The sequence below is a fragment of the Gadus morhua genome, chromosome 6 (genome assembly GCF_902167405.1).
Source record: "Gadus morhua chromosome 6, gadMor3.0, whole genome shotgun sequence".
In the NCBI taxonomy this organism is placed as follows: domain Eukaryota; kingdom Metazoa; phylum Chordata; class Actinopteri; order Gadiformes; family Gadidae; genus Gadus; species Gadus morhua.
Window position 1 is genome coordinate 13,340,252 of NC_044053.1, and position 23,531 is coordinate 13,363,782.

Genomic DNA, 23,531 nt, shown 5'->3' on the forward strand with positions numbered 1-23,531 from the left:
ATTTAGTGAGTGCAGTGCAGTGGTGTGTCCATTTTCTGTGGATCTTTAAAGCTCAGTTTGCTTATTTTATTAATTTTATTTACTTTGCTTTTTAGGTTGCGTCTTCAGTGTCGAAAGCACTTATTGTATGTCGCTTTGGACGAAAGCATCAGCTAAATACGTGTAACGTAATGTAATCTGTTATTGTTGGTGATCACATTCCGTCAGTCAATTATTCAGGGTGAAGGAAGCTGCGTTGTGGACTCACTTCAGTGTTGGCAGCCTCTTCCCCAGCCGTCACCATGGTAACCGTGGAGTCCGAGGAGAGACGAGGTGGGGTGCTGAGGAGAGGGCTGACCAGTCTCACGTCCGTCAGTTGCACGGTGAAGTTCTCCCCGATAGCCAGGAACACCTGCGCTCACACATTGAGTTGAGACTATAAATACGGTGTGTTGGTTGTAGGTATCTTATCTCAGCTGTTAGCAATGCATATCTATCAAACTAGATTGACATTAATAAATACAAATAAAACACAGTTTCAATTTGATGCTCTGACAGAATACTCCTGCTTCCGGTTCTTTATTCAATGCTGATGATTGTCTGGAGTTCTTTAAAAATACATTTGACTCAATTAGAGAGATGGTAATTGGACCAGGGTCTTCTCAGAATGGTGGCTGTTCCGCTCAGGGCTTGACTGGCTCCTAACTGCTCCCAAACATGCAACCTGTGTAATAGACCCCATACCATCTATAGCTTTTACGAAATGGTTTCATGATTTCAATGATCCTATTCTTGATATTATCAAAAGGTCAATTTCTTTGGGATCTGTGTCCTCCCCTGTTAAAAGTGCCATTATCAAACTGCTTGAAAAACTTGGAATATTGATTTGCAAATTACAAACCAATTACAAATGAACCTTTTATGTTTACGACTTCGAAAGGCTGTCGCTGACCTATTTACTACTTAGCCAACAATCATCCTTTTGATCAAATTCAATCAGGCTTTCATTTCCCGTCATTCTACTGAAACAGCGTGGACCACACTTGTCAATGATCTTCTAATGACTGTTGATTCTGACTGAACATCATGGTGGTTGCCTTGCGACTTGAGGGCAGCTTCTGAAACCGTGGAACACAGCCACTATGAGAAGAATATTAGTATCCAGGGAACAGTGCTCTCATGGCTTCATTCATATTGATCAAATAGAACTCACCATGTAAGTTACAGTAATACAATTTCAGAATTTTCTAAAATAAGTTTGGTGTACCCCAGGGATCGTTTCTTGGTCCTATGCTTTTTTCTGTCTACACTTCCCCTTGATGACATTATTTACAATTACAGCATTGATTGTCAGCTGATGATACAGAGCTTTATGTACTTGCAAGTTGTAACCGCAAATTAACTTTCCCAACTCCTAAACTTAGAGGCATGACTAATATAAAAACAATAATGGATAGGCATGAACACTGCTGTTAAATTATGACAAAATGTTGATCTTTTCTGGGTGAATTTAAAACTTTGTACATTCAACCTGACTAGGCATTTTGCATATTCGTGTTTGTCGTGGAGGGGTTCACTTCAGAACGTCTGAAGGGCATTGCGGCTCACCTGGTTGCTAAGCAACAGTGTGATGGAGACAGAGGACTCCCCCTCCGGCAGCAGGACCCTGCCCGTGGCTCTGTCTCCCAGCAGAGCCTGGACCTCCGGCCCGCCGCTGACCACATAGCCCACGCTGGCGTTGCCAAACAGCCCCCCCGACCGCGTGACGTTCAGGAGCAGGAACCGGGCCGGCTCAGCCCCGGGGCCCCCCACCCCCAAGGCCCGCCGGCCGGGGTCCAGGGAGAACACGCCGTGAGGCTCGTCGTTCGCCCGCACCCTGGGGACATGTGGGTGTTAGCATGTTGATGTTAGCATGTTGACTGCCTGAAAGATGCTACGCCAAGTCTGTTTCCAGTTTAGATGTGTTAGGAGTCATGTTCGCTAAGAAAATGATCAGAGGTAAACCAAATGTGTGTCCTATAGCTTTTTTATTTGACTGGCCCAATGTACTTATTGTGTCACCAGCCCCCACAAACACACACACACACATTTTTAATTGCATCCACAAATTTAAACAAACTTAAACAAACGTGAAAGAACTTACGTTTAAAAAAGTGTCTGCTCAACACCCTAAATGTTAATGTAAATGTAAAAGGTCATTCGTCTTTTTGCATACGATTCTTATTAAATCGGACGTGAAAAAAAAAGGATTTCAGTTGAAGAATCGAATGAGAATTTGTTCCACTTGCCAAACCGGGGCAAATTCTTCAAAAAGGTAAATTAATAAAAATGTCAGTCTTGGTCGGGGTGGTCTGTTTGACGAGATGAGGCGAACCACCCACCTAATGCGTGTACTGGTGAGGTTGGGGTTGCCGTCCAGGGTGGCGCCCCCCTCCACGCCTGTGAGCCTGACCAGGTACAGCTCCTCCACCTCGGGCACCGTGTCGGGCATCAGGCTGAGGAGCAACAGCGCCTCCCGCTGGCCAACCAGGATAACTACATCCCCGGCCGCACTCAGGAAGTCACCGGCCAGGTCTGACTCACTTTGGATCTCCCAGTGGATCTGAGGAGGGCAGAAGGAGAACGGGTTGAAGTAAATGAAGAGGGGACAACAGAGTTGAATGCAGATTGGATATCGGGATGGAGAAGGAGGAAGAACGGAAAGATAATGAAGGAAACAAAGACCAGGATATAGTTTACTTCATACTTCTAAACTACTACTTAGGTGCCGTTACCGTGATGTTTCCCATGACGCCCTCTCTCCGTCTGAGCAGCAGTGAGATGTTGAGCGGGCCCTGGACGTCAGCGGGCTCATCGTAGACCTGCTCGCTCAGCGCCGCCTCATCAAACTGGACGATGCCGTTAGGGTCACCGAACTTCTCAATCTGGAGTTCAACCACGGCATTCAATAAGCACGCAAGAAGACAGAAATGGCATACATATATATACATACACCAAACAGAGCACATTCCTTCAGCTCCTGGTCATGGTGTGTTCTCCTAGTGTCCTACCACATCGAGCTATAACGAGCCGCCATCAACCTAGGGCTGATTGAACTCTAAAGGGCTGATTATGTGTCCAAATCGACAACGCAAGGACCTCTTACGTCATTGCAGACCCTCCTTGCATCCACCTGACGGGCCTGACGTGCAAACTCCCAAAAATGTTAACCTTGCGTCGAGGCAACGCAGTAACAAGGGCTGTGATTGGTCCGCTCACTAAAACCCGAAGCAAGACCAAAACAGGTTCCAACTATGTCGAAGCGTCTGGTTAGTCCTTGTGTTGGGTCGACGTTGAACCATAATCAGCCCTTAACTCTGTGCTCCTCAAGCGGTCAAGGCCTTCAACAGTGAACCACGAACGAGGGAGATCGTGAGAGACCTGGACCCACCAGAAGCTGGACCGCCCCGGCCCCGGTGTCCACGTCCACCTCCCCGGACAGGATGCTGAGCTGGACCGTGAACACCTCCTCCACCTCCACCTCCCCATGGGGAAGCAGGGTCAGCCGGATGGCGTGGACCCCCTCCTCCCCGTCGCCCAGGTAGAAGGAGCCGTTGACGGGATCCAGGAAGTCCTGGTTGAGCGGTGGGAGAGGCTCCCTGCTGTTGGGGCCCAGGATGTGCCACGCCACCTAGGAGGAGAACCCGTGTTTGGGTTGAGGATCGATGAGGGGCGGGGGATTTATAGGCAGGATGGTCAAAGGTTTTGGGTTCGGATCCCTATATCCGTAGTCTGACCGGTAGGCATCCCTAGGGCGAGATGCAAAGACCCCTACATGCTCCTGAATGAATGAATGACAATTCAATCTATATCCCTTTACATCAAAGTGTCTTCTCAATCAATAAGAAGATATTATCCAGACAAAAGTCTGGGGGTTTTATGTTGAAAGAGCCATTAAACAACTGCTGTGTTGTCTAAATTGAGGCGGCAGGTTGTCTGGTAACCGGAAGGTTTGCTGTTAGATCCCCAGTTCATCATAGATAAGTGTTGAGGTGTCCCTGAGCAAGACATCTAACCCTAAACTGCTGCAGAAAAGCTTGGTAGTCTCTTGCATGGTGACACCGCCGTCGGTGAATAAATGTGTGTACGCCCGGGGGAATGTGAGGCGCTTATTGTAAAGTTTTTTTAGTGGCCAAAGTTGGAAATAAAATCTGCTAATAATATGCAGTATGCAATATGGATGCCGTCTTTTAACCATGAAAGTTAACAGCGTGTAACAACGTTCATGGTGTTCGTTCTTACCGTTGCATTTCCCACGAAGCCTCCGGCTCTCTCCAAGACCAGGGTGAGCGAGAGCGTCTCGTTGGGGTTCACCAGAGCAATGCGGCTCTCGTTGAGGAAACGCACAAGCCCGCTCAGAGAGTCACTCTTGGCGATGGTTACCCTGGCTACCGAGTTGGCGCCCAGGACAGCTCCCCCGGTGGCTCGAGACAGCAGCACCTCAAAGGTCTCAGCGGCTTCACTGCAGGAGAATCAGATATGTGTACACATGTAGGCATTGTAAAGTGTACAGACAGTTTTTATTATTAACAGATAAATAATTACTATTACTATTAAATCTGAAAAAAACATTAGCACTTGTTTTTAGTTTTGTGGTTGGGAAGAGACATCATAAACATTCGATTTTTGCATTCATTGCTATGAATGGATGGCTATTGCTATGATGGAATTGTTGTGATATGCATGTTGCTTTTTCTTTACTAAAAACATTCAGCTCTTGTCCAGTCTGTTCGTCCAGGCCCATCCATCTCTCCCTCACCTGTCCAGGTCGTCCATGATTGTGATGTTGATGAAGCTGGTGTCCTGCCCGTGGCTGAAGGTGACCGACCCGTTGGACAGGAAGTAGTCCAGGTCAGGGGTCGCGCTCAGACCCCTGGAGACGTACTGAGCCGACACCTGCCCCCACTGACCCCCCGATCTCAGCACAGGGATCACCAGATACCCTGCATCCTCCTCCACTACAGAGGAATATATGCAATGTAAAAGAAGAAGAAATGCAATGTAGTACGATTAAACCTTATTGGAACAACAATCACTGATAATAATCAAACATTGATAAAGACCACTCACCTGTGATGTCGAGGTGATCCGGGTGGAACTCCAGAATGCCCTCAGCGTTGTCGTTCTTCAGTATGACCACGATGACTGAGGAGATGTTCCCTACCGTCGGAGGCAGATCCAACTGGAGCCCCGACTCCCTCACTGTGTAGTCCACGCCACTTACCACCAGAGGGAGACAGAGTACACATAATGTTAGTCCCCGAAGAGACTTCTATTTCACATCCTCTACAATTGTCAACTGTTGTCAAACCGCTACCTGACGTTAAGAAGCTCCACGCTCGTGATGTTGAGGTGAAACTCCTCGGGCCCTTCCGGGAGGACGTCGTCAACGATGCGCAGCGGGACTTCCTGTGACGTCTGGCCCGGTGCGAACAGCAGCCGGCCGGCCTCGGGGCTGAAGTCCAGCCTGCTGAAGGCAGAGCCGCCTGACGTCTCGTAGCTGAGCGCCACCTCCCCCAGGCGGCCCCCGGAGCGGACCACCGTCACGTTCACCTGGGGGGAAACTCACATGAGCGTCGGGAATCACAGAGGACGAACTGAACGTGATGACATGGAGATCGACTGGTGGATGATGGGTTGAAGAGGAAGAGTCGGACATGAGTAATCGGAGAAGATGAAGCCTGGTTGATTGATTGAATGAAGTAAAAGTGAATCCCTGGACTCTCCTTATAGGTAACCGGCCAGCACCCCATCACATATTTAAAACGTTTTGCCTGTATGAATGTATGTCAATTATGGCCCCCAATGCACTCCTAACCACCCCTTGAATGAGGGATCCCCCATTCTGCGTTCATCCTCCAGATTTCTTCCTTGCTCATTAAGGGAGTTTTCTCTCGCCTTCTGGAGGGCTAGGGTCAGGGGGGGGGCGTCATACACACACGGCCTGTTATGCCCTTTGAGACTGTACCTGTGACTATAGAAAGGACATTGAATTGAACAGAATGACGGTCCTGACCAACCGGTAATGAAGAATCGAAGATGAACCATCAGAGATCAAAACGTGAGAGACAACGCGTTCAATAACCAAAGCGTCTCACCAGCCCCTCTTCCTCGGTGACGGCGACCTCCCGCTGGGCGAAGGAGAAGCTGCCGTGCGGGTGATCGCTGGCTGCCATGGTGACCGTGGCGTGGCTCGCCGAGGGGCTGACGTCCAGACCGGGCGTGGCGGCGGCGAGGGTCAGCTGGTACACCCGCCGCTCCTCTGGAACCTCGTCGTCCAGCGCCTGGGGACACAGTGGGCGGGTTAACACCGTCAGGGTGGTCCCGGGGGGCCGTACGGAGGGGTGATGGGGTCATATTGGTAGGTGGGGCTGGAGTACTTTAAGGGTGATGCTGGCGGCGGATTGCCCGTCTCGCATGGTCACGACGCCGGAGATCTGCTCAAACTCGGTCGCGTCAGCGGGAGCGATGTTCCAGGAGAACTGGACCTCCCCGAAGACCCCTGGCCCCCGCACGAGGCTGGTGACACAAGCGCCCACACACACAAGCGCACAGATACACACAAAAGCCCCCCCACACACACACACACACACACACCCACACACACACACACACACACACACACACACACACACACACACACCCTTAAACAAACGTGAAAGAACTTACGTTTAAAAAAACATACAAATGGACGTTGTATTTATCTGGTTGAACATATCCTGTGTACCTGACCACCGTGCTTCCATTGTATCCCCTCTCAGGTTCACCAATGAAAACATCCCTGGAGGACTCGGCCACGCCCACCATGCCCAAGGCCGCTCGGTCGGCCTGGATGGTGATGCTGGCCAGACCTACAGTGTATATATACACATGCATCTCAGTATAGGAGAGGGGAAAGGTCAACATGAATGTTAGGGTGTCTCTCTAGTCAGTCAGCAGCAGCAGTTGTTGTCAATAACTAAACACCATTCTTCTCTGTAATCCAACTAGTATCAACACATTCACTGAGTGATTCAACTTCCACTAGATGGACAGTGTCAAAGAGACCCTTTCACTGAGGTCCTCATAGGACCAACACCTGAGCTCCAGGCTCCCCTGACCCACTGACCGGCTAAGGGGTCGATGACGGCCGCGCTGGTGCCTGGGAGCAGCCGCACTGTGAAGCTCTCGTCTCCCTCCAGCGCAGTGTCTTCCAGCGCCCTGATCACAAAGCTCTGAGTGGACTCCGTCTGAGAGGGAACAGTGTAGAAGACGTTGAGGTTCAATTCTGCATCCTAATGTGTCCAGCATCATTTAAATTTCCCTGACAGAATTCCTTAATGACGAGCAGGCCTGGTTATTATTCACTTTCCTCAATTGAAATAGAAACATAAAAACACGTGCAAATCTAATATATATTTTAATGGTCCTCATGGGGATCTCCCACACCTAGGTCAACACGTACTCTCCCAAATTACAACGATGTATTCACCGAATTAACCTCCAAAAACCATGTGCTAATGACAAAAGGCTCTGCTGCTTTGTGCCGTACCTCCGCAAAGACAAGGGTTCCACTGACAGGTGAGAGGTCATCCCTGGCCAGGTCTTCTAGTTGCCATGCCAACGTCACCACACCCCGGCCTCCTGTACTCCGGAGCACCGTGAGCGTCGCCACGGCAGCGGGGTCGTCGGTGAACTCGGGCTCGCTGACTGTAACCTAAACAGGGTTGAAACGGATGGGATTGGCCGGTTGATGATGATGATGGGGTACACTGATTGACACTGTTGCTATGGACATTACGCACTCACTTCTGCTGTCTTGATGCTAATGATATGCTTGTATGTAGGAGAATCCCAAAACTCCCATTGACAAGAATGGATGGCTAACTTCTTTACGTAGAAGGTACAAGCCTGGTGAGTCTGTTTTTTTGGTGGTATACAGTTGGTATACAGAGTACTCTTTCTGGACATTGACAGCTTATTTTGCACTTGAACCGACTAATATTCTAACATAAATAGTACCTGGAGGTTAACAGGGGTTGATGTTCCCTAGAGGTTTAAGCTTTAAGAGGTATATAGCAACGTGGATGACATAAAGTCATAAAATAAGTTACATTGGGGAACTATTAAGAATGCTTTTGAGGGAGGTAAATGTAAGGGTTTTTTGGAAGCGTTATTATGTCTGGACTAACTTCCTGGTCCTGGAATCCAAATCTTCCCAGAGGAGAGTCATTGGCCGGAATGCTGGCCGTTACGGACGTCACCGTCCCCAACCGGGCTCCACCAGTCACACGCAGCAGAGACACTGTGAAAGTTTCCTCCAACTCCACCTCCTCGTCATCGATGATGGTGATGTCAATCGTGGCATCTCTCTTAAGACAAGGAAAAACAAATCTCGTTCTTTAACTTCATCTACCTTTCAATCGTTGAGGGAATAACTATGAATGGGGTTATGTTTTAAGGACCCTAAAGGAACAGTGTTCATTTTGGAATAATCTTAAATCTTAACTGCAGAGACTTTCAGATTCACTCACCTGTCCATCCTTTAATGTGACATTCCCTGAGGATGGACTGAAGTCCTCAAAGCTGGCCGTGATTGGCTGAGCCTCCCAGTAAACGACGACTCCCCCCGTTGTCCCGGCCAATCGCGCTACGCCAAGACGGAAGACATTGTCCGGTGGTGCGATCTCATAGGCCAAAACCCTCCCTTGGGCCTCCTGAAGAGAAGAGGCCTCAAATCAGCAACAGAGCAACCCAGCGTCAAGCAGCAAGCCAGAGGTTCACACTGTTCAATAACGATGGGTCTAGCGGACACCCTGTACTATCTCAAGTCTGTCCTGGTGCGGTCATGTGGTACCAACCTCTGACACGTTAAGCTGCACTATGCCCCTGGGGTCATCGTTCTCCTGGATGGTGATCTCGGCGACCTCCATGCCAGGCCTCTTCAGGCTGGGCCGGCCCGGCCCGGTGGAATCCCCGTCCAGCTCCACGCTGGTGATGTTCACCAGGAAACTCTCCGCCAGTTCCGGGACATCATCCTGCAGCAAAGAAAACAACACAGTGTCAAACCTATGCACGACGGGGGAAACATAGAAAATATATGCCTAGTTTTAAAACAGTGTAGTCGGTACATTCGTGTGGGTGGCCACACCAATATATCCCTTCAGAAAGGGACTTGGACCAACGTATCTGCCACCAAGCGTACTCAAACTCTCACATGTTTGGAGTCGGAGATCGACTGAACCCAAGCTTGGCTAAACCTGCTTGGTCCTAACCTTGGTTTTCAAACTCTTTCTCCTATTGTACCCCCTCCAAGATATTTTTTCACCAGAGTACCCTCTCACTGGCACAAACCTTTTTTGGGCACATTTTTGGAATGAACATAAATAATGTATCTGCGTTCTATTTGTCAGTGCAAACTTGAACGTTAAAAGGGTGCAAAAACTATAATGAGAAACAGGGTAAGGGTTAGAGTTATTTATTTTTATTTTTTTGGAGTACACCTGCAGTACTCCAAAGTACCCATAGGGGTACGCGTACCCCCTTTTGAGAACCACTGGTCTAAACGACTGCTGGTCATTGACATAGCAGTGATCTTGAATTGGGAGCAGCATGAGATGGAATGTGCTACCGGTGGTTGGAACACAAGGGTTTCTAAAGTTCAGTCTAGGCTGCTTGTTGAAGAGAGAAACCATGCCCCCCCCCCCCCCCCCCCATTACCTCACGCCCACCCCCATTTCTAGCCTAAACACAACATAATTACTAGTCCCATTAGTGGGAGATTTAACATGGACCCCAATGGACCCTGAAATGTGGCTGGAAGGAAGGGCGGGAAAGAGAAATGGATATGAAGGGAAACAGAGCAAACAGGAACCACTATGTATTTATAAAATGAGTGTTGTGAGTAGTGAACAAGAGAGAGATACATTTGAGTGTGGACAGAGATGTATGATGAAATGCCATTGAGCACAAAGTAAGCACGGCACTTGCTTTTTCTGTGGTAACAAATAAGTAAAAAAAGATTAAAAAACAACAACAATGAAAGGCATGGTACTGGCTTCTGTCACGGACTGATGTCCAACTGTAGTGCAATTATCAATAATATTCAATATACAAATATTCAATAATTAAACCTGCCCTTTGTACGTTTTCTGATAGCCCCCTCTAGTGGTTTGAGTTGGAGCTACACGTAGCGCTATATCATTTTCAGACAGGCAATGGTCTAGGGTCGGGGTGTGGGCGGTGGAACAAAGGAAAAACAATGCAGAGATCGATTTCCTGGATGCAATGGCGTGTGGAACCTCATAATCACGTTTAGTGCATAGCTGCAGTAGAGGTAGTAGATAGTAGGTTTATGCTAGCTCCTTAGAACCGCGCTGAATTCTGTATTTACCGGCATGATGGTGAAGGTGACCAGGACCACGGTCGCCCCGTCCACCATGACCACCGTGGCGTCCCTGGCCAGATAGTCCAGTCCAGCGGAGGCCTGGTTGGCCGGGGGCTGTGATAGGGCGGGCCTGGTCTGGAGTCGGACCGCCACATTCCCCGAGGAGCCCTGCTCCCTCACTATGGAGAGGCTCACGTTGATCGGAGAGCCTGGAGTCGTTTTTGGGGAAGGAGGGGGAAAGGATTTTCCAATTAGTTTGCCATTTTCAATTTTCACAACAAGCTCGACTTCACTGACACGGAGAAAGTGCGTTTTGGTTTAACAGCTCCGAAAACAACGCCAAAGCCAAGACGCTAAAAATAAACGTCGGTTTGCATAATTGCGCAGAGCGTGTGGGTCGCAGTCATGTTACAATGGAGTTCTTTGACATTCTAGGCCCGCTACCAAGACACAGATTTAGTTAAATCCTCTCTTACTTCAAGTCCTGGAAGCCACGAGTAACACCCCACCGCCCCCCCCCGCCCATTTACAGTAAATCCCAGCTTGTGGTTACCATGACATCCCACGAGAAAGAAACCCAATCTAGAAAAACACATCCCACTCCTACGTTGACAGGACACAAACAAAAACAAGAGCTCACCATGAATAAAAACACGACCTGATGATAAAACAGTTCATTATTAGACACACTGCGTAGCTTTTCCATCATAACACATATTTATTTAAAATGTTTCATTTGTTTTTAAGGCTGCTGTTGCGAATACACGTGCAGTTCGCACACTCTGCCGCTCCACCGCTGCCCAATAGCGCGACACGCCACAAATCGCCCCGATGTAGCGCCCGAGCGCCGTGATGACATCATGTCCTAGTTCCCGCCAGCCCAGCGGCCGACCCAAGCATGAGCATAGCAGCGGCGCCGGCGGCGGCCGTGTCTCACCCGTGGGCTCCTGCACCCTGGCGAACAGCGAGTCCATGTGCCAGCCGATCACCCCGTACGGCGAGCCGTTGGCCAGGATGGTGAGCAGGGCGTGGGCCCGCCGCGGGGCGATGGTGGCCGCCTGCGCCGGCTCCTCCAGCCCCACGGTGTTGACGTCCATGAGCGCCACCGTCACATGCTCCCTGCCCTCCGGTACGCCGTCTGCCACCACGGACAGCGTGATGATGGCCTCCGATTGGCCCTCGGAGAATAACACCTGCAGGGAAAGAAAGGGTTGAACGGGTTGAGATTTGTTTGGGACTGGTGACTCTAAAGCTGTGTTCGAAATCGTTCCCTGTTCACTCACTCACTATTCCCTATATAGTGTTTATGATATAGTGCACTATATAGGGAACGAACAAACAAGAATTCGGACACTACGCTGAACATTTCTATACGTCACTTGCGTCAGAAAATGCGCCGGGTATTTGTGTGCGCCCACATCATGTAAACAAACAGGGCACTCACGAGGAAAGCTCATGGTGGTTGTATTGATGTTGAATGTTACATTTTCTATGTTAAATCCCAAATAAATTGTTGACATTTCTAAACGAAAGTCGGAGACTCCATCATTAAATGTATTCGTTTTTGCGGTTATTCAGCTTCTTCTCCCCCGGAAGAACACGACCGCATTGCATTGTGGTATACGGGAGTAACATGTAGGGAACATCTTATGTTCACTCAAATTGTGGGTATTTTAAGTCCACTATATAGTGCATGAAATTAACCACTGAGAATTCGAACACCACTACAAAATCGCGAGCACCCTTTATAGTGCACAATATCCGTGATAGGGAACGATTTCGAACACAGCTTAAGTCTTCTTTTTTTTTTGCTTACAGCACCTGGTATTCCCAGATGGTCTCCCATCCAAGTACTAAAAAGGACCGACCCTGATTAGCTTCCGATATCAGACGAGATTGGGGCATGTTCCGGCTGGTATAGTGATTAGACACTTTACCGATAAAATTTCCCTGGATGGATTGACGTGTTTATCCTGGCGAACTTCTTAGCTCCTGTATTTTTTTAATCTAGTAAATGGCCGCACTGGAAAAGTTACATAGCGCAGCTCTAAATATGTCTGTGAATCCAGAAATAGGAAATTCGGTTTGTAAAAGCTGTTCCCGGATGGGCTGGCTCACCACTCCCGAGGTGGGGAATATGTCCGGCAGACTGCCGTTGGCGACCCAGTGGACCGTCAGTCTGCCGAAGGTCCCCCTCAACCGTTCCACCTTCAGAGAGATCAGGTTGTTCTGCTCCAGCTCCTCCACCTCCATGTACAGAGACTCCTGCACAGAGACGGCAGAGAAGTACTTTCAACCATTCATCTTAAATACATTGGCAACAATCAAAAAGAAAACACGCATCACCCGTATTACATCTGCCGTTATCATCAAGATATTTTCCAAAACCAATTTGAAACCCCAAACTATTTTATCCAGAACATGAATAAATAATCCGACCCAGAAAACAATGGATGACACCGTACCAGGGCAAAGCCGACGACTCCGTGGGCGTCGTCATTGGTCGGGATGACCACGGTCACCTGACCGCCGAACCCAATCTCCGCCCCGCCCTTGGGATTCTTCAGAGCGACCCGGAAGTTCTCCTCCCTCTCTGGGATGTCGTCGTCTAGAACGTTGACCGCTATCTCCAGCTCACTGTCGCCGGGGGCAAAGCGCAGCTCGCCGTGGCTGCACCAGGGGAAAGAGAGAGGGAAGGATCACAGAAGGAACCATTGCTGTCTACTGTTGTATTAGGTCCAGTTCGTTTTCCTGAATATAAGAACACCCCTCTTAAGCACTTATGTATGTTCTAGCATCTTATCCTATTTATCTCTGTTGTATATGGGGAATGGGTTAACCTAGCGATTGTTAGTGCTTGGTACTTGTTTTTATGACCATCCTTACTGTACCGACAGCGATATATTGTAAGCGTCTGTTAAATACCCTAAACTTTAATTAAAAAGTAATATTATCCGATAGTAATTAGATGTCGAATATATTCATGAATACATAAATGACTGACTACATAAATAGACACTGTAATACACTAAATCAGAAATCAGAAATTGCCAGGAAGGCAAAGAGCAATTAACCAAATACAAACGGGCACCTGGGTATGAAGTCAGACTGGTTGGACACGGAGGTGAACAGGTAGAGCGTGGAGCCGGTGGCCCCGCTGGAAGCCAGGAGGGTCCTGGAGGCACCGAGCGACGTCACGGCCAGGGAGAGGTAGCTGAGGGCCGCAGGGACCCCCAGCACCGGGGAGAACTGGCCCTCCTCAGACCCCCAGGAGTACAGGAGCGAGCTGCTGCTGCCGGCCAAGAGCATGTAGGCTAGAGGACGGACACACACACACACACACACACACACACACACACACACACACACACACACACACACACGTAAATACACACACGCACACACACACGCACACACAAACGTAAATACACACACGTACACAAACACACACACGCACGTACACAAACACACACACACACACACACGTAAATACACACGTACACACACACACACACACACACACACACACACACACACACACACACACACACACACACACACACACACACACACACACACACAAACACACACACACACACACACAAACACAGTGTGCGTTAAAGTTTAATGAAAGCATTTATAGGAGAGGCTAGTTACCTACCATAGCACATGATGCACCATGTATCAATGCTGCTGTATAAGTGTCTCTATACGTACTAGTTCCAGAAGGAGGGGTGAAGGGGTGGATGGAGGTGAGGTCAGGGTGGAGGAGAGACTGAACCAGCTCAGGCTGAGCCTTCCCTGAGGCCCAACGAAACACTTCACAGGATGGACTAGGACCTGGGGAGAGCAAACACACACAAATGGTTATACGGCATTCTTTGGCACTATTGCGACATAGTAATGTTGAGTTAGGAGGTCTGCTCTCTCTCTCTCCCTCACAAACACACACACCCAGCAGTGACAAATTATAGCATCTAAACATCCATCTTTGGTTCTCCTCTCTTTAGAACCGAAACCACTGAATCGGCCCCTTGCTGTAAACTACAAACAGCCAGAGGCCTCCACTTAGCCCTCCAGTCTTCAGACATGATCATCAGGCTGAAACTAACTTTAATTAAACGACCGCTGTGTCCATAATGGCCTTTGTCAGTGAGTTGGAATTACAGTGAATGAGTTGTTGTTTTTCTGTCTCCAAGGGGATGCGTATTCTGGTTTTCTCTCTGCCTCTCTGAACGTTTGCCAGTCGATGTGAGTCGGCCCACCGCCGCCGACCGCACAAACCCCTCAATGTAAACGGAGAATATGTACTTAAAAATTGCTCGAGCAAATTGCAAAAATCCTTGGCCGTACATGGGCGGATCAGGTCCTCAGGAAGCATTGACATTTGTGAAGATGTCTCTTAATACTTAATACTTAGTACGAGACAATATTATACTTCACATTTCAAATCAGATATCCGCTTTAGTTATGGGAACATAGCTCAACATAACACAACTGATTTCTGGGTTTGATTTTTTGATTTTTCTGTTTGAGTGTAAACGTGGTCGCCGTGTCTCCTCACCGTCGGTGACGACGAAGAGGAGGGTGACCCCCCCGTCCGCCTGGATGACCTCCACCTGGTGGGCCCTGCCCTGGAGGGGGAGGGTCAGGGGGTCGTTCTGGAAACTTCCGCCGGCCCAGCGGTGGATGGAGCAGCCGTCTGAGGGCGTGTCTACACAGGTGACCAGGTAGGAGGAGGAGGAGGAGGATGAAGAGGAGTGGGAAAACAGCGGCGAAACGCTGACACTGCCCCGAGGAAGGGCAAGTGTCTGGAGGAGAGCGAAGAGCGTGCCGGTGCGGACGAAAACCTGGAGCGAGGAAAAAAAAATACAGAACAAATAACATAAGTAAACAAAGGAAAACAGAGAAGCAAATGTTTAGGGATTTGCTGTGAAAATGTCAAGTGGATTCAATGAAGTTCTCATTTGGGATCTTGAGACACAGTGGAGCTGTGGTTAACAAGGTGTTGTTTCCAGTCTTACTTGGCTTGATGCGATCAGATAATCCGTGCTTTCGACCGAGAAGTGTTTCACATCCAGCGCTTCAACACCAAGGGTTTGCTCCTAGAGATGAGAGAGAATACGACGCAACACTTGAAAAGACACCTAGGCCCTTAAGAACATTAACATTACAAACGTGCATCGTTTTGGATACCACGAGTGCAGTGCAGTATTTACCAGTGTGATGTTGAGGTCTGGCTCTAGTCTGAAGACGCTGAGGTTGGCAGCCGGGTTGGAGATGGGCCTGCCGTGGGTGATGGCTATGAAGGTGGTGCCGTTGACCACAAACCCCACGCAAGAACTGGCCTCCTGGATCCTCACAGACTATGGACACCACACAGCGGAGGAGGGAGTTTACAGTGTGGTGGAGAATTAATTGGATCGTTATATAATAATAGCTTTTGTTGTTTTCGTCATTTATTCAACAGCATAGTATAGTGTAATTGTTAAGTGTAGCATAGCGTAGCACATCATAGAATAGCATAGTATGGTAGGATGGTAGTGTAGCCTAGCCTAGCACTAGCATAGCATAAACTAGCAAAGTAACGAAGCATTGTATTGAACAGCGTAACATAGAACAGCCTGATACAGTATACCGCATATAGAAGGTCTTTAGAGTCAGGATAGGTTCTCTACCTCTACTGGTACAAACACCCCTTGCCAGCGGTAGAGAGTGGCGAGTGTGTGGGTGGACCCGACGGAGGGGGACCTGTCCAGTCTCATGGCCAGAGACGAGGCCTCTTCTGGGATGGAGCACCACGCTGAGGTGGGGTGCTCCTCAAAGTCCTGGTAAACCCCCATCACTGGAAGATCGCCCTCTACAAATGCAATGCAATACAACAAAAACGTTAAAGAAATACAATTTTAAATGTCAATACGTAAATCAAAAAGAGTGAAATACATAAGTAGTATAATAAATAGAAAATAGATTGCAGCTAAAAACAGCATACAGTATTGGAGCCAGCTCATTAGATATGTGAATTTACAGGGATGGATCAATGGGGATTGAAACCAAAGAGGAAGGCTATCTTACCAGAACCGATAGCTGTGTCTGCCTGGGTCTCCCATTCCACACTGACAGCCGTCTCCAACCCGTTACTGCGAGACACGGTCAGGAAGACCGGCGTGCCGTCCTCATGGGCCACCACTTCTGAATTAGTTCTATGCAGCAAGAAGACAAAAAGATTATTCCAACAGATAACATACGTGTGGCCGCCTCACTTTAGACATAGTCAACTGGAATTGAAATGTGGGCACAAATCATGTTCGTATTGAACACCAAGTTAGTTTTGTAACCTCAGAGGGATTCCATTCAGTAGTGACACGTATCCATGACACCTATAAAAGGGCTTTATGTTGAACTAGGGCCGCTACGGTCTGTTTTATTTGTTGTAAACATATCTTGTGTGCTGCTGCATTAAAAACCTATTTTCTGATTTTTCGCCAATATCTAATATCTGAACATGCACTTGTTTAAGCTAATGCCCCCATGAGATAGAACACTCTCAAAGCAAGACTTTTTAATGGGGGTCCCAGATCCTTCCATGGTGACTGGGGGCCCACCTGTTGAGGGAGGGGCCGATGCGGAAGAGTCCAGAAGGGGCCAGGTTCTCCAGGATGGTGATGAACGTCTGCAGCTGCTCCCCCAGGCGAGCTCCTCCGGTGGGGCTGGACAGGCTCACCGTGAAGGTCTCGTTGGCTTCTGGCTCAGCGTCCAGGATCGCAAAGATCTCCAATGTCTGGATATAAAAACAAAACAAAACAATCAACACTTAGAACAAACCAAATTATATTGCTGCTTCAAACGCAACCAAAAAAGGAATCTCCCCTATTCCTAGACATCATTCTAACGTTGATTTGATTATCCCTTGTTGCATGTCTGTCTACAATACTGCAACAATCCATAACCAAAATGGGTTCTGTGATATCATTTTGTGCTTTTTGGAAAGTGAAGAGAAACAGCAACGTGGGTCGAAAGAGAGAACGAGACACAGGACTTCAGCTCAGAAGCACGTTTCCTCTCAAGACTTTTTTATTTTCACAGGCTTTTGGTTATGAGCCAGTGTACTGTGTGCGCAGGTGTATTGTGTTTGCCTTGGTAGAGTTATAGAGTTCTGCAGTGTTCTGCTTCTACCATGTATGGGATCTATGTCTGGGGGGAGTGCTGTTGTATTCCACTCGCTGGTTTACTTTCCATCATATTTATTTAATTAGCATTCATTTTGCTACACCTGTTAAGCACATTGCGGTTTTTACGGGCAAACATTGTTATTCATGTTACTTGACAGAGTGCAACGCACAGCCCCTACCGGACAAAAACGCAAAGAGGCGAGAAATGCAAAAGACCAATTTGACAATGAGGGGGTAAAATTAGGAGGTACAATGGTTCTCTGACGCGATATTTGTTCTATTCTTTATTCTTTGTGCGGGTCTCACAGTCGCGCCCTTACTTTGAAGCGGACCCCGTTCTCCAGAACCACCGTGCCCTGCGCTGGCCTCAGGTCGGCCACGGCCAGGCTCCCGTTGGCGTCCGTGACGGAGAAGGTCACGGTGACGGTGCCGAAGGTGCCCTCCTCGGGGCTGCGCATCACGTCCAGCGTGGCCACGCCCTCCCCGGGCCGCGACGCCGACGTGGGCTCCTTCAGCACCGTGTGGCGGCTGCCGTTGAAGGTGAGGACGCCGTGGCCGTCGTCGCTCGCCATGATGTTCACCGTCGCTACGGAGACACACGGAACACCGGTGCGATGTCGTTACAGCGCTTTGGGGTTGGTCGCAGTTAAAAGGGCCGTTTGGAAATGGGATTGGACCTAAATAAATCAATAGAAGCGCTGGTTTGGATTGGGTTTTAAGTTGTGCTTGGTCATGGGAACCAAACGTCTGTCGAGGTCTCCTACCCGTGGTGTTGGTTCCCAGCTCCAGGCCAGGAGAGGGCCTGGAGAGAATCAGCTGGAATCTCTCGGGTCCCTCTGGAATGCTGTCGTCAATGATCTGCACCTCCACGAACTTGTGCCTTTCGCCTTCCACGAAATGGAGCATCTGGACGCGCACACAGGATGTTTATTCAGCGGATCAATCGTGGGCCCACGAGTTTGTGTGCGGACACACATGGATCCACACGGAAGCTGCGTCTATGAATGTTTGTGTGTGTGTGTGTGTGTGTGTGCGTGTGCGTGTGCATGTGCGTGTGCGTGTGCGTGTGTGTGTGTGTGTGTGTGTGTGTGTGTGTGTGAGTGAGTGCCCATATACGTGCGGGGGGTCTGACCGTTTGGTTGATATCGTAGTCCAGTCCTTGCTGGGCCTCCAGGTCAGGAGCGTGTATGGACAGGGAGACGTTCCCATAGGACCCTCTGTTCCTGTAGGCCACCAGAGACAGCACCCCCATCGACTCGTTCACCTCAAACCTGGTCACATGGAGGATTTGGCCAAATTATTCCAGTAAGAAGCTCAAGGGACTACTTGTTACGACTGACTGAGTTGTTGAGATACTCTTTGCCACAGCCTTGCTGATTCTACATTTGGTCGTTATTATTGTCTAGTGTTTCTACTGATACATGAAGGAGAGCAGAGGGTTCACTCACATGGTGTTTGTCCATTCGATCACTCCTCTGATTCCGTCGTTGGCGTCGATGCTAATTTCCGCCACTAAATCGTTTGTGTCTAGGACAACACAAACACACATACACAATTAAAAGGGTTGTTGTTATGTTTATACTACTCTGTGTTCAAAGCAACTCGTTGCTACCACTGGGAATGGAGCGGCCATGTGCTTGTGTCTCCTACGGGGCAAGCGTCTACAACACGGTAGGCTGCGATGGCGGGGGGGGACAGCCGGGAGGTTTTAAACTTCCGTCATGCTACATTTGGAGCCTGGGTTTATATCTGAGCAACATGTCGACCATAAGTGGCCCCGGAGCTTGAGAAATCACCTCTTTATGTGCAGACTGATTTATGACCTACTCCCCCCCCTCCCCCATCTCTGAGTAGTACCCCCACTCCCCCCCATTCTCCCGGCCCTTGTAGGTCCAAGAGGGACTCACCCGGAGGCCAGCTCAGGGGCCTTGGCTTAGCCTACGCTCACCACACTGTGTGCTATTCAGCGCTACCACCGAATCCCCAGGCTTCCTCAATCACTGAAAGCATCAATCTTACCATTCCTGACCACATAATGAGCGCTTCCAGAGAGAGAGAGAGAGGGGGGAGAGGGCGGGAGAGCGGGTGGGAGGGCGGGCGGGAGGCCTGTGTGTGTTTACTAAAAGATCTCTCAAGCAAAAGCAAGGACCTTGCAGTATGATGGGAGTCTCCCGGTGTAACAGGGCTCTCAGTACCTACTCTGCCAACTCAACGCTTTCTAGAGTTAAGCAACCATTCATAAATCGGGCTGCGGTTTGGGATTATGCAAAAGCGGCGGTTGCTGGCTTAACGTTTTTTTTGCTCTCTTTTTGCTGTAACATTTGTGTTTGAGTTACGGTAAGGGAGTTCAAGCGTGGACTACGCAAGCGGTTCCTAAGGGGAAAGTTGATGTTCATGTTACCTGATAGAGTGCAACGCACAACCTCTACTCGACAAACACGCAAAGAGGTGAGAAATGCAAAAGACAAGTTAGACAACGAGGGGGTAAAGATCAAGTCTATACAATCTGTACAGAAAAGCACAAAACCAGGTCAAACAACGCAACAGCGAATCGTTCAAAGCCACTTCCAATACGTTTTCACAAAACAAACAAAACATGTACCTAGCCTTGCGAGGGTTGTGATGAGGACAGCGGACGTGATGTTGACCAGGAAGAACTCCTGCAGCTCCGGAATGTCGTCCTGGGAAAAGTGGACGGTGGTGAAGCCGGCGTTTTTCATGCATCATCTTAAGGAACAGAAAGGGCGTCGCCTGCTTACGTCCAGGATGGAGACGGGGACGGCCACGGAGGTCTGTCCAGGCCCGAGCACCACGGAGCCCACGGCAGAGATGAAGTCCTGGCCGGGCTCAGCGAAGGCCCCTTCCACCTGGGACAGGTCGCTAAGGGCCCCTCTGATGACCTCGTAGGAGACGTTCACGGCCCCTGCACAGACAGCATGAAGAGAGTGCTATAGAACAATTTACAACAATTTTCCTATTTTCTTTTCAGTTTTTTTTAATTGAATAAGCATTGCATCTGTTATTATGAAGTAATATCTTTGTATTTAGTTTTGTTAATCTATTTATTTATTCATTAATCGTTTCTTTATCGTTCTTTAAGTCCAACTCGCACAGTGTTTTACTAACGTTTCCATATTTGTACGTATTCTGTTGAGCAAACCAAAACAGCAACATACGACCGAACCTACATTATTACAGACTGAACCTACAGTATTACAGACTGAACCTATAGTATTACAGACTGAACCTACAGTATAACAGACTGAACCTACAGTATTACAGACTTAACCTAGTACCTTCAGTAGTCCACGCCTCCTCCACATCAAGCTCACCCACCTGAGGTCCCGAACTCCCGTTGGACGTAGACGTTCACTGTCTGGTCGCGCTCCTCCACCCTCATGTGGAGGGAGGACGCCGCAATGGTCAGCATCCCAAAGGGCTCGTCGCTGGTTTCTATGGTAACCACCGCCTCCGTGCCCTGTTCGTCCAGCGTGGCCTGGCCCGTCACTGGAACCCCTGGGAGGCGAGTGACAGATAATCAAAACCAAATCTAAAATCTGAATGATGTTGATTAATGAGGTTTATTCATGAGGAGATTGGTGAGATAATCCAGGGGCGGTCATTGAGACAAAGACAACCGTTTATGTGTGTGTGTGTGTGTGTGTGTGTGTGTGTGTGTGTGTGTGTGTGTGTGTGTGTGTGTGTGTGTGTGTGTGTGTGTGTGTGTGTGTGTGTGTGTGTGTGTGAGAGTGTATTTTATGTGTCTGAGATGATCAGTGAGCTAATCCCGGACCAGTCTGCAAGACAAAGACAACAGTCTGATTACCAAACGTGCGTATGTTGGACAACACCACTCTGTATTCGTCCTGGTCTTCTGGTGTGGCATCGTCGAGAAGCTGCAGCACAATGGTGCCATTCAGCTCTCCCTGTGAAGAACGCGGCTGTTATTAACATCCTGAGTGATTGCATGTACACAATATAGACAGGAGTATCAAAAGCCTGCTCTGAACTGAAATCAATCATTAACGTCAGCCCATCCATTGGACGCCTGGTCCGACTCAATGACATGAATGCATGCTGGATGAAAGGTGCCTTCGTGCAACAATGTGTGCCCCACATTAAATAAATTAGATTCATTAAGTCAGCATCTAATTAGTGTCTGGTCATATATTTAGATAAGGGAATTTGGGTCTTTTCAGTGGAGCCCTGGTTGAAGACGTTCCAGCCTGACGAACCCCTCAAATCAAGCCTTCCATTCCTCTGATCCAGTGTGCAGGACGGTCTTACCTGAGTGAAGAGGAGCGTCCCTGAGGTTTTGGGGAAGGTTCTGTTCGGCAGGGGACCCTGAATGGACCAGTCCACCGTGACGTTGCCCAGGCCAGGGGCCGTCCTCAACACCAGCAAGGACAGCAGCTCTCCTGGAACACAGAGCAACGCACACTCAGCTACAAAGATCCATCCAACAATCTGTTATGTTTGGAGACAAACGATTGCTTTCGGCATATCAGGCGGCATTCATGTTTGAGCGTGCATCTGAGCTGTATAGGGTACAAGCAGATGATGATTTTTAAAAGTTTTGTTTTATACACATTGGAAATACCTGGAATGTAATTAAAAGTGCATTCACTTATATGAACAGGAGTTAGGCTACTGTCACTCTGCAAGTTAATGGAAGCGGATATATATTTCATTTTATAATTATTTTTTTACATTTACAGATGCATCGTCAAATCGTGTCTTTTGATAAAACACTTGTTGAAACGCCATCACTACCGCTTTATCTTTGCAGCCTCCCGCTCGTCCCGACGATGTGAGGTGTAAGGCTACACCTTAGAGGGTCTTTAGTGTTTCGCTGCTCTCTCATGCATACTCAACACCCTCCATGATGACACACTGCCCCTGCTCCCCGTCTGCTGCGGCGGCATTCCCTTACACCGCCACTCAGCGTCGGGAACGGGAGACCGGAGTCTCCTCTGTCGCTCGCGAGGGGGGGGCGTTCAAGGGGAGGAGAGAGAGTGAGACTGCGCGTGTTCATCATAGTTTAGAACGGGCCTCAATGCCGGGTCACGTGAAAGCAGATGCTTTTGACTAATAATGATAATAACAATGCATTGGAGAGTTTCTATGGCCCATATCTCGAAGCACCTCACAGGTAAAAGACTACGGTTTAAGAGAATACATATGATCAAATAAAAAACGTGATAACGGCGTAAGGGTGCACCACTATTAGAAAGTTAACATTGAAGGCTTGCCATTAAAGGTTTTTAGATGAATGAAGAAAACATAAAATATAATACTAAAAATACTAAAATAAAATAAAAAGAAATAAAAGATAAGGGGGAATAAATCAAGGGTGAGCCGATGTATATGTCCTCAGACATGTCACTCATAACCCACACATCCCAAACATCGTAAAGTAAAGATCAGCGCAGAGAGATAATCCCGCCCCCCTTCCCTTTCGTTTGTGTTTCTAGGTGCTGAGGAACGCTCCACGTAAACCCAACGTTATTCTGATTATCGATAAGGACCCCCACCCTCTCTGGTGGCGACGACGCGCGAGGCCGGGTGGAAGCCCACGATCCCGGCCACGTCGTCATTGGCCAGGATCACTATGGTAACGGTGTCGGAGCTGGGCAGGATGCGGCTGCCCCCCTCGGTGCGGATCAGGCCGATCAGGAGGGTCTCGCTGTCCTCCGGCACGCTGTCGCTACGGATCAACACCTCCACGGTCTGCCTCACGTCGCCTGGGGGGAGGAAGGGGGGGGGGGGGGGAAGAGGGGGAGGGGGGAGGGGAGACAGAGAGGGAGAATGGGGGGACAGAGAGGGAGATGGTGCAGCAACGTTAAAGTTATAAATAATCAATCAACCAATCAAAAGCGTGTGTGTGCACACGCACGCACACATCCCAGTGTTTCCTTACAAACACGCACACATCCCAGTGTTTCCTTACACACACACACACACACACACACACC

At 48.8% G+C, this 23,531-nt stretch overlaps 1 protein-coding gene across 1 annotated transcript in view; it reads right to left on the minus strand.

Moving 5' to 3' along the window:
- The window catches only part of adgrv1 (adhesion G protein-coupled receptor V1), a 127,446-nt gene that overhangs the window by 62,063 nt on the left and 41,852 nt on the right, over positions 1-23,531 (minus strand). The window contains exons 36-74 of the mRNA XM_030359141.1: positions 23,091-23,300; positions 21,844-21,974; positions 21,383-21,482; positions 20,893-21,072; positions 20,316-20,479; positions 20,159-20,237; positions 19,005-19,083; positions 18,689-18,827; positions 18,321-18,462; positions 17,877-18,142; positions 16,990-17,165; positions 16,460-16,587; positions 16,063-16,244; positions 15,604-15,750; positions 15,409-15,489; positions 14,949-15,234; positions 14,102-14,224; positions 13,476-13,698; positions 12,850-13,054; positions 12,503-12,649; positions 11,322-11,577; positions 10,391-10,593; positions 8,859-9,035; positions 8,532-8,714; positions 8,190-8,369; positions 7,550-7,714; positions 7,127-7,247; positions 6,746-6,869; positions 6,399-6,537; positions 6,117-6,302; positions 5,336-5,571; positions 5,089-5,237; positions 4,778-4,976; positions 4,261-4,480; positions 3,410-3,649; positions 2,754-2,903; positions 2,361-2,581; positions 1,588-1,855; positions 248-391 (exon numbers count right to left, since the gene is read on the minus strand). Of these exons, the coding sequence (XP_030215001.1) occupies positions 248-391; positions 1,588-1,855; positions 2,361-2,581; positions 2,754-2,903; positions 3,410-3,649; positions 4,261-4,480; positions 4,778-4,976; positions 5,089-5,237; positions 5,336-5,571; positions 6,117-6,302; positions 6,399-6,537; positions 6,746-6,869; positions 7,127-7,247; positions 7,550-7,714; positions 8,190-8,369; positions 8,532-8,714; positions 8,859-9,035; positions 10,391-10,593; positions 11,322-11,577; positions 12,503-12,649; positions 12,850-13,054; positions 13,476-13,698; positions 14,102-14,224; positions 14,949-15,234; positions 15,409-15,489; positions 15,604-15,750; positions 16,063-16,244; positions 16,460-16,587; positions 16,990-17,165; positions 17,877-18,142; positions 18,321-18,462; positions 18,689-18,827; positions 19,005-19,083; positions 20,159-20,237; positions 20,316-20,479; positions 20,893-21,072; positions 21,383-21,482; positions 21,844-21,974; positions 23,091-23,300 (6,749 nt within the window). The remainder of the gene's footprint in view (positions 1-247; positions 392-1,587; positions 1,856-2,360; positions 2,582-2,753; positions 2,904-3,409; positions 3,650-4,260; positions 4,481-4,777; positions 4,977-5,088; positions 5,238-5,335; positions 5,572-6,116; positions 6,303-6,398; positions 6,538-6,745; positions 6,870-7,126; positions 7,248-7,549; positions 7,715-8,189; positions 8,370-8,531; positions 8,715-8,858; positions 9,036-10,390; positions 10,594-11,321; positions 11,578-12,502; positions 12,650-12,849; positions 13,055-13,475; positions 13,699-14,101; positions 14,225-14,948; positions 15,235-15,408; positions 15,490-15,603; positions 15,751-16,062; positions 16,245-16,459; positions 16,588-16,989; positions 17,166-17,876; positions 18,143-18,320; positions 18,463-18,688; positions 18,828-19,004; positions 19,084-20,158; positions 20,238-20,315; positions 20,480-20,892; positions 21,073-21,382; positions 21,483-21,843; positions 21,975-23,090; positions 23,301-23,531) is intronic.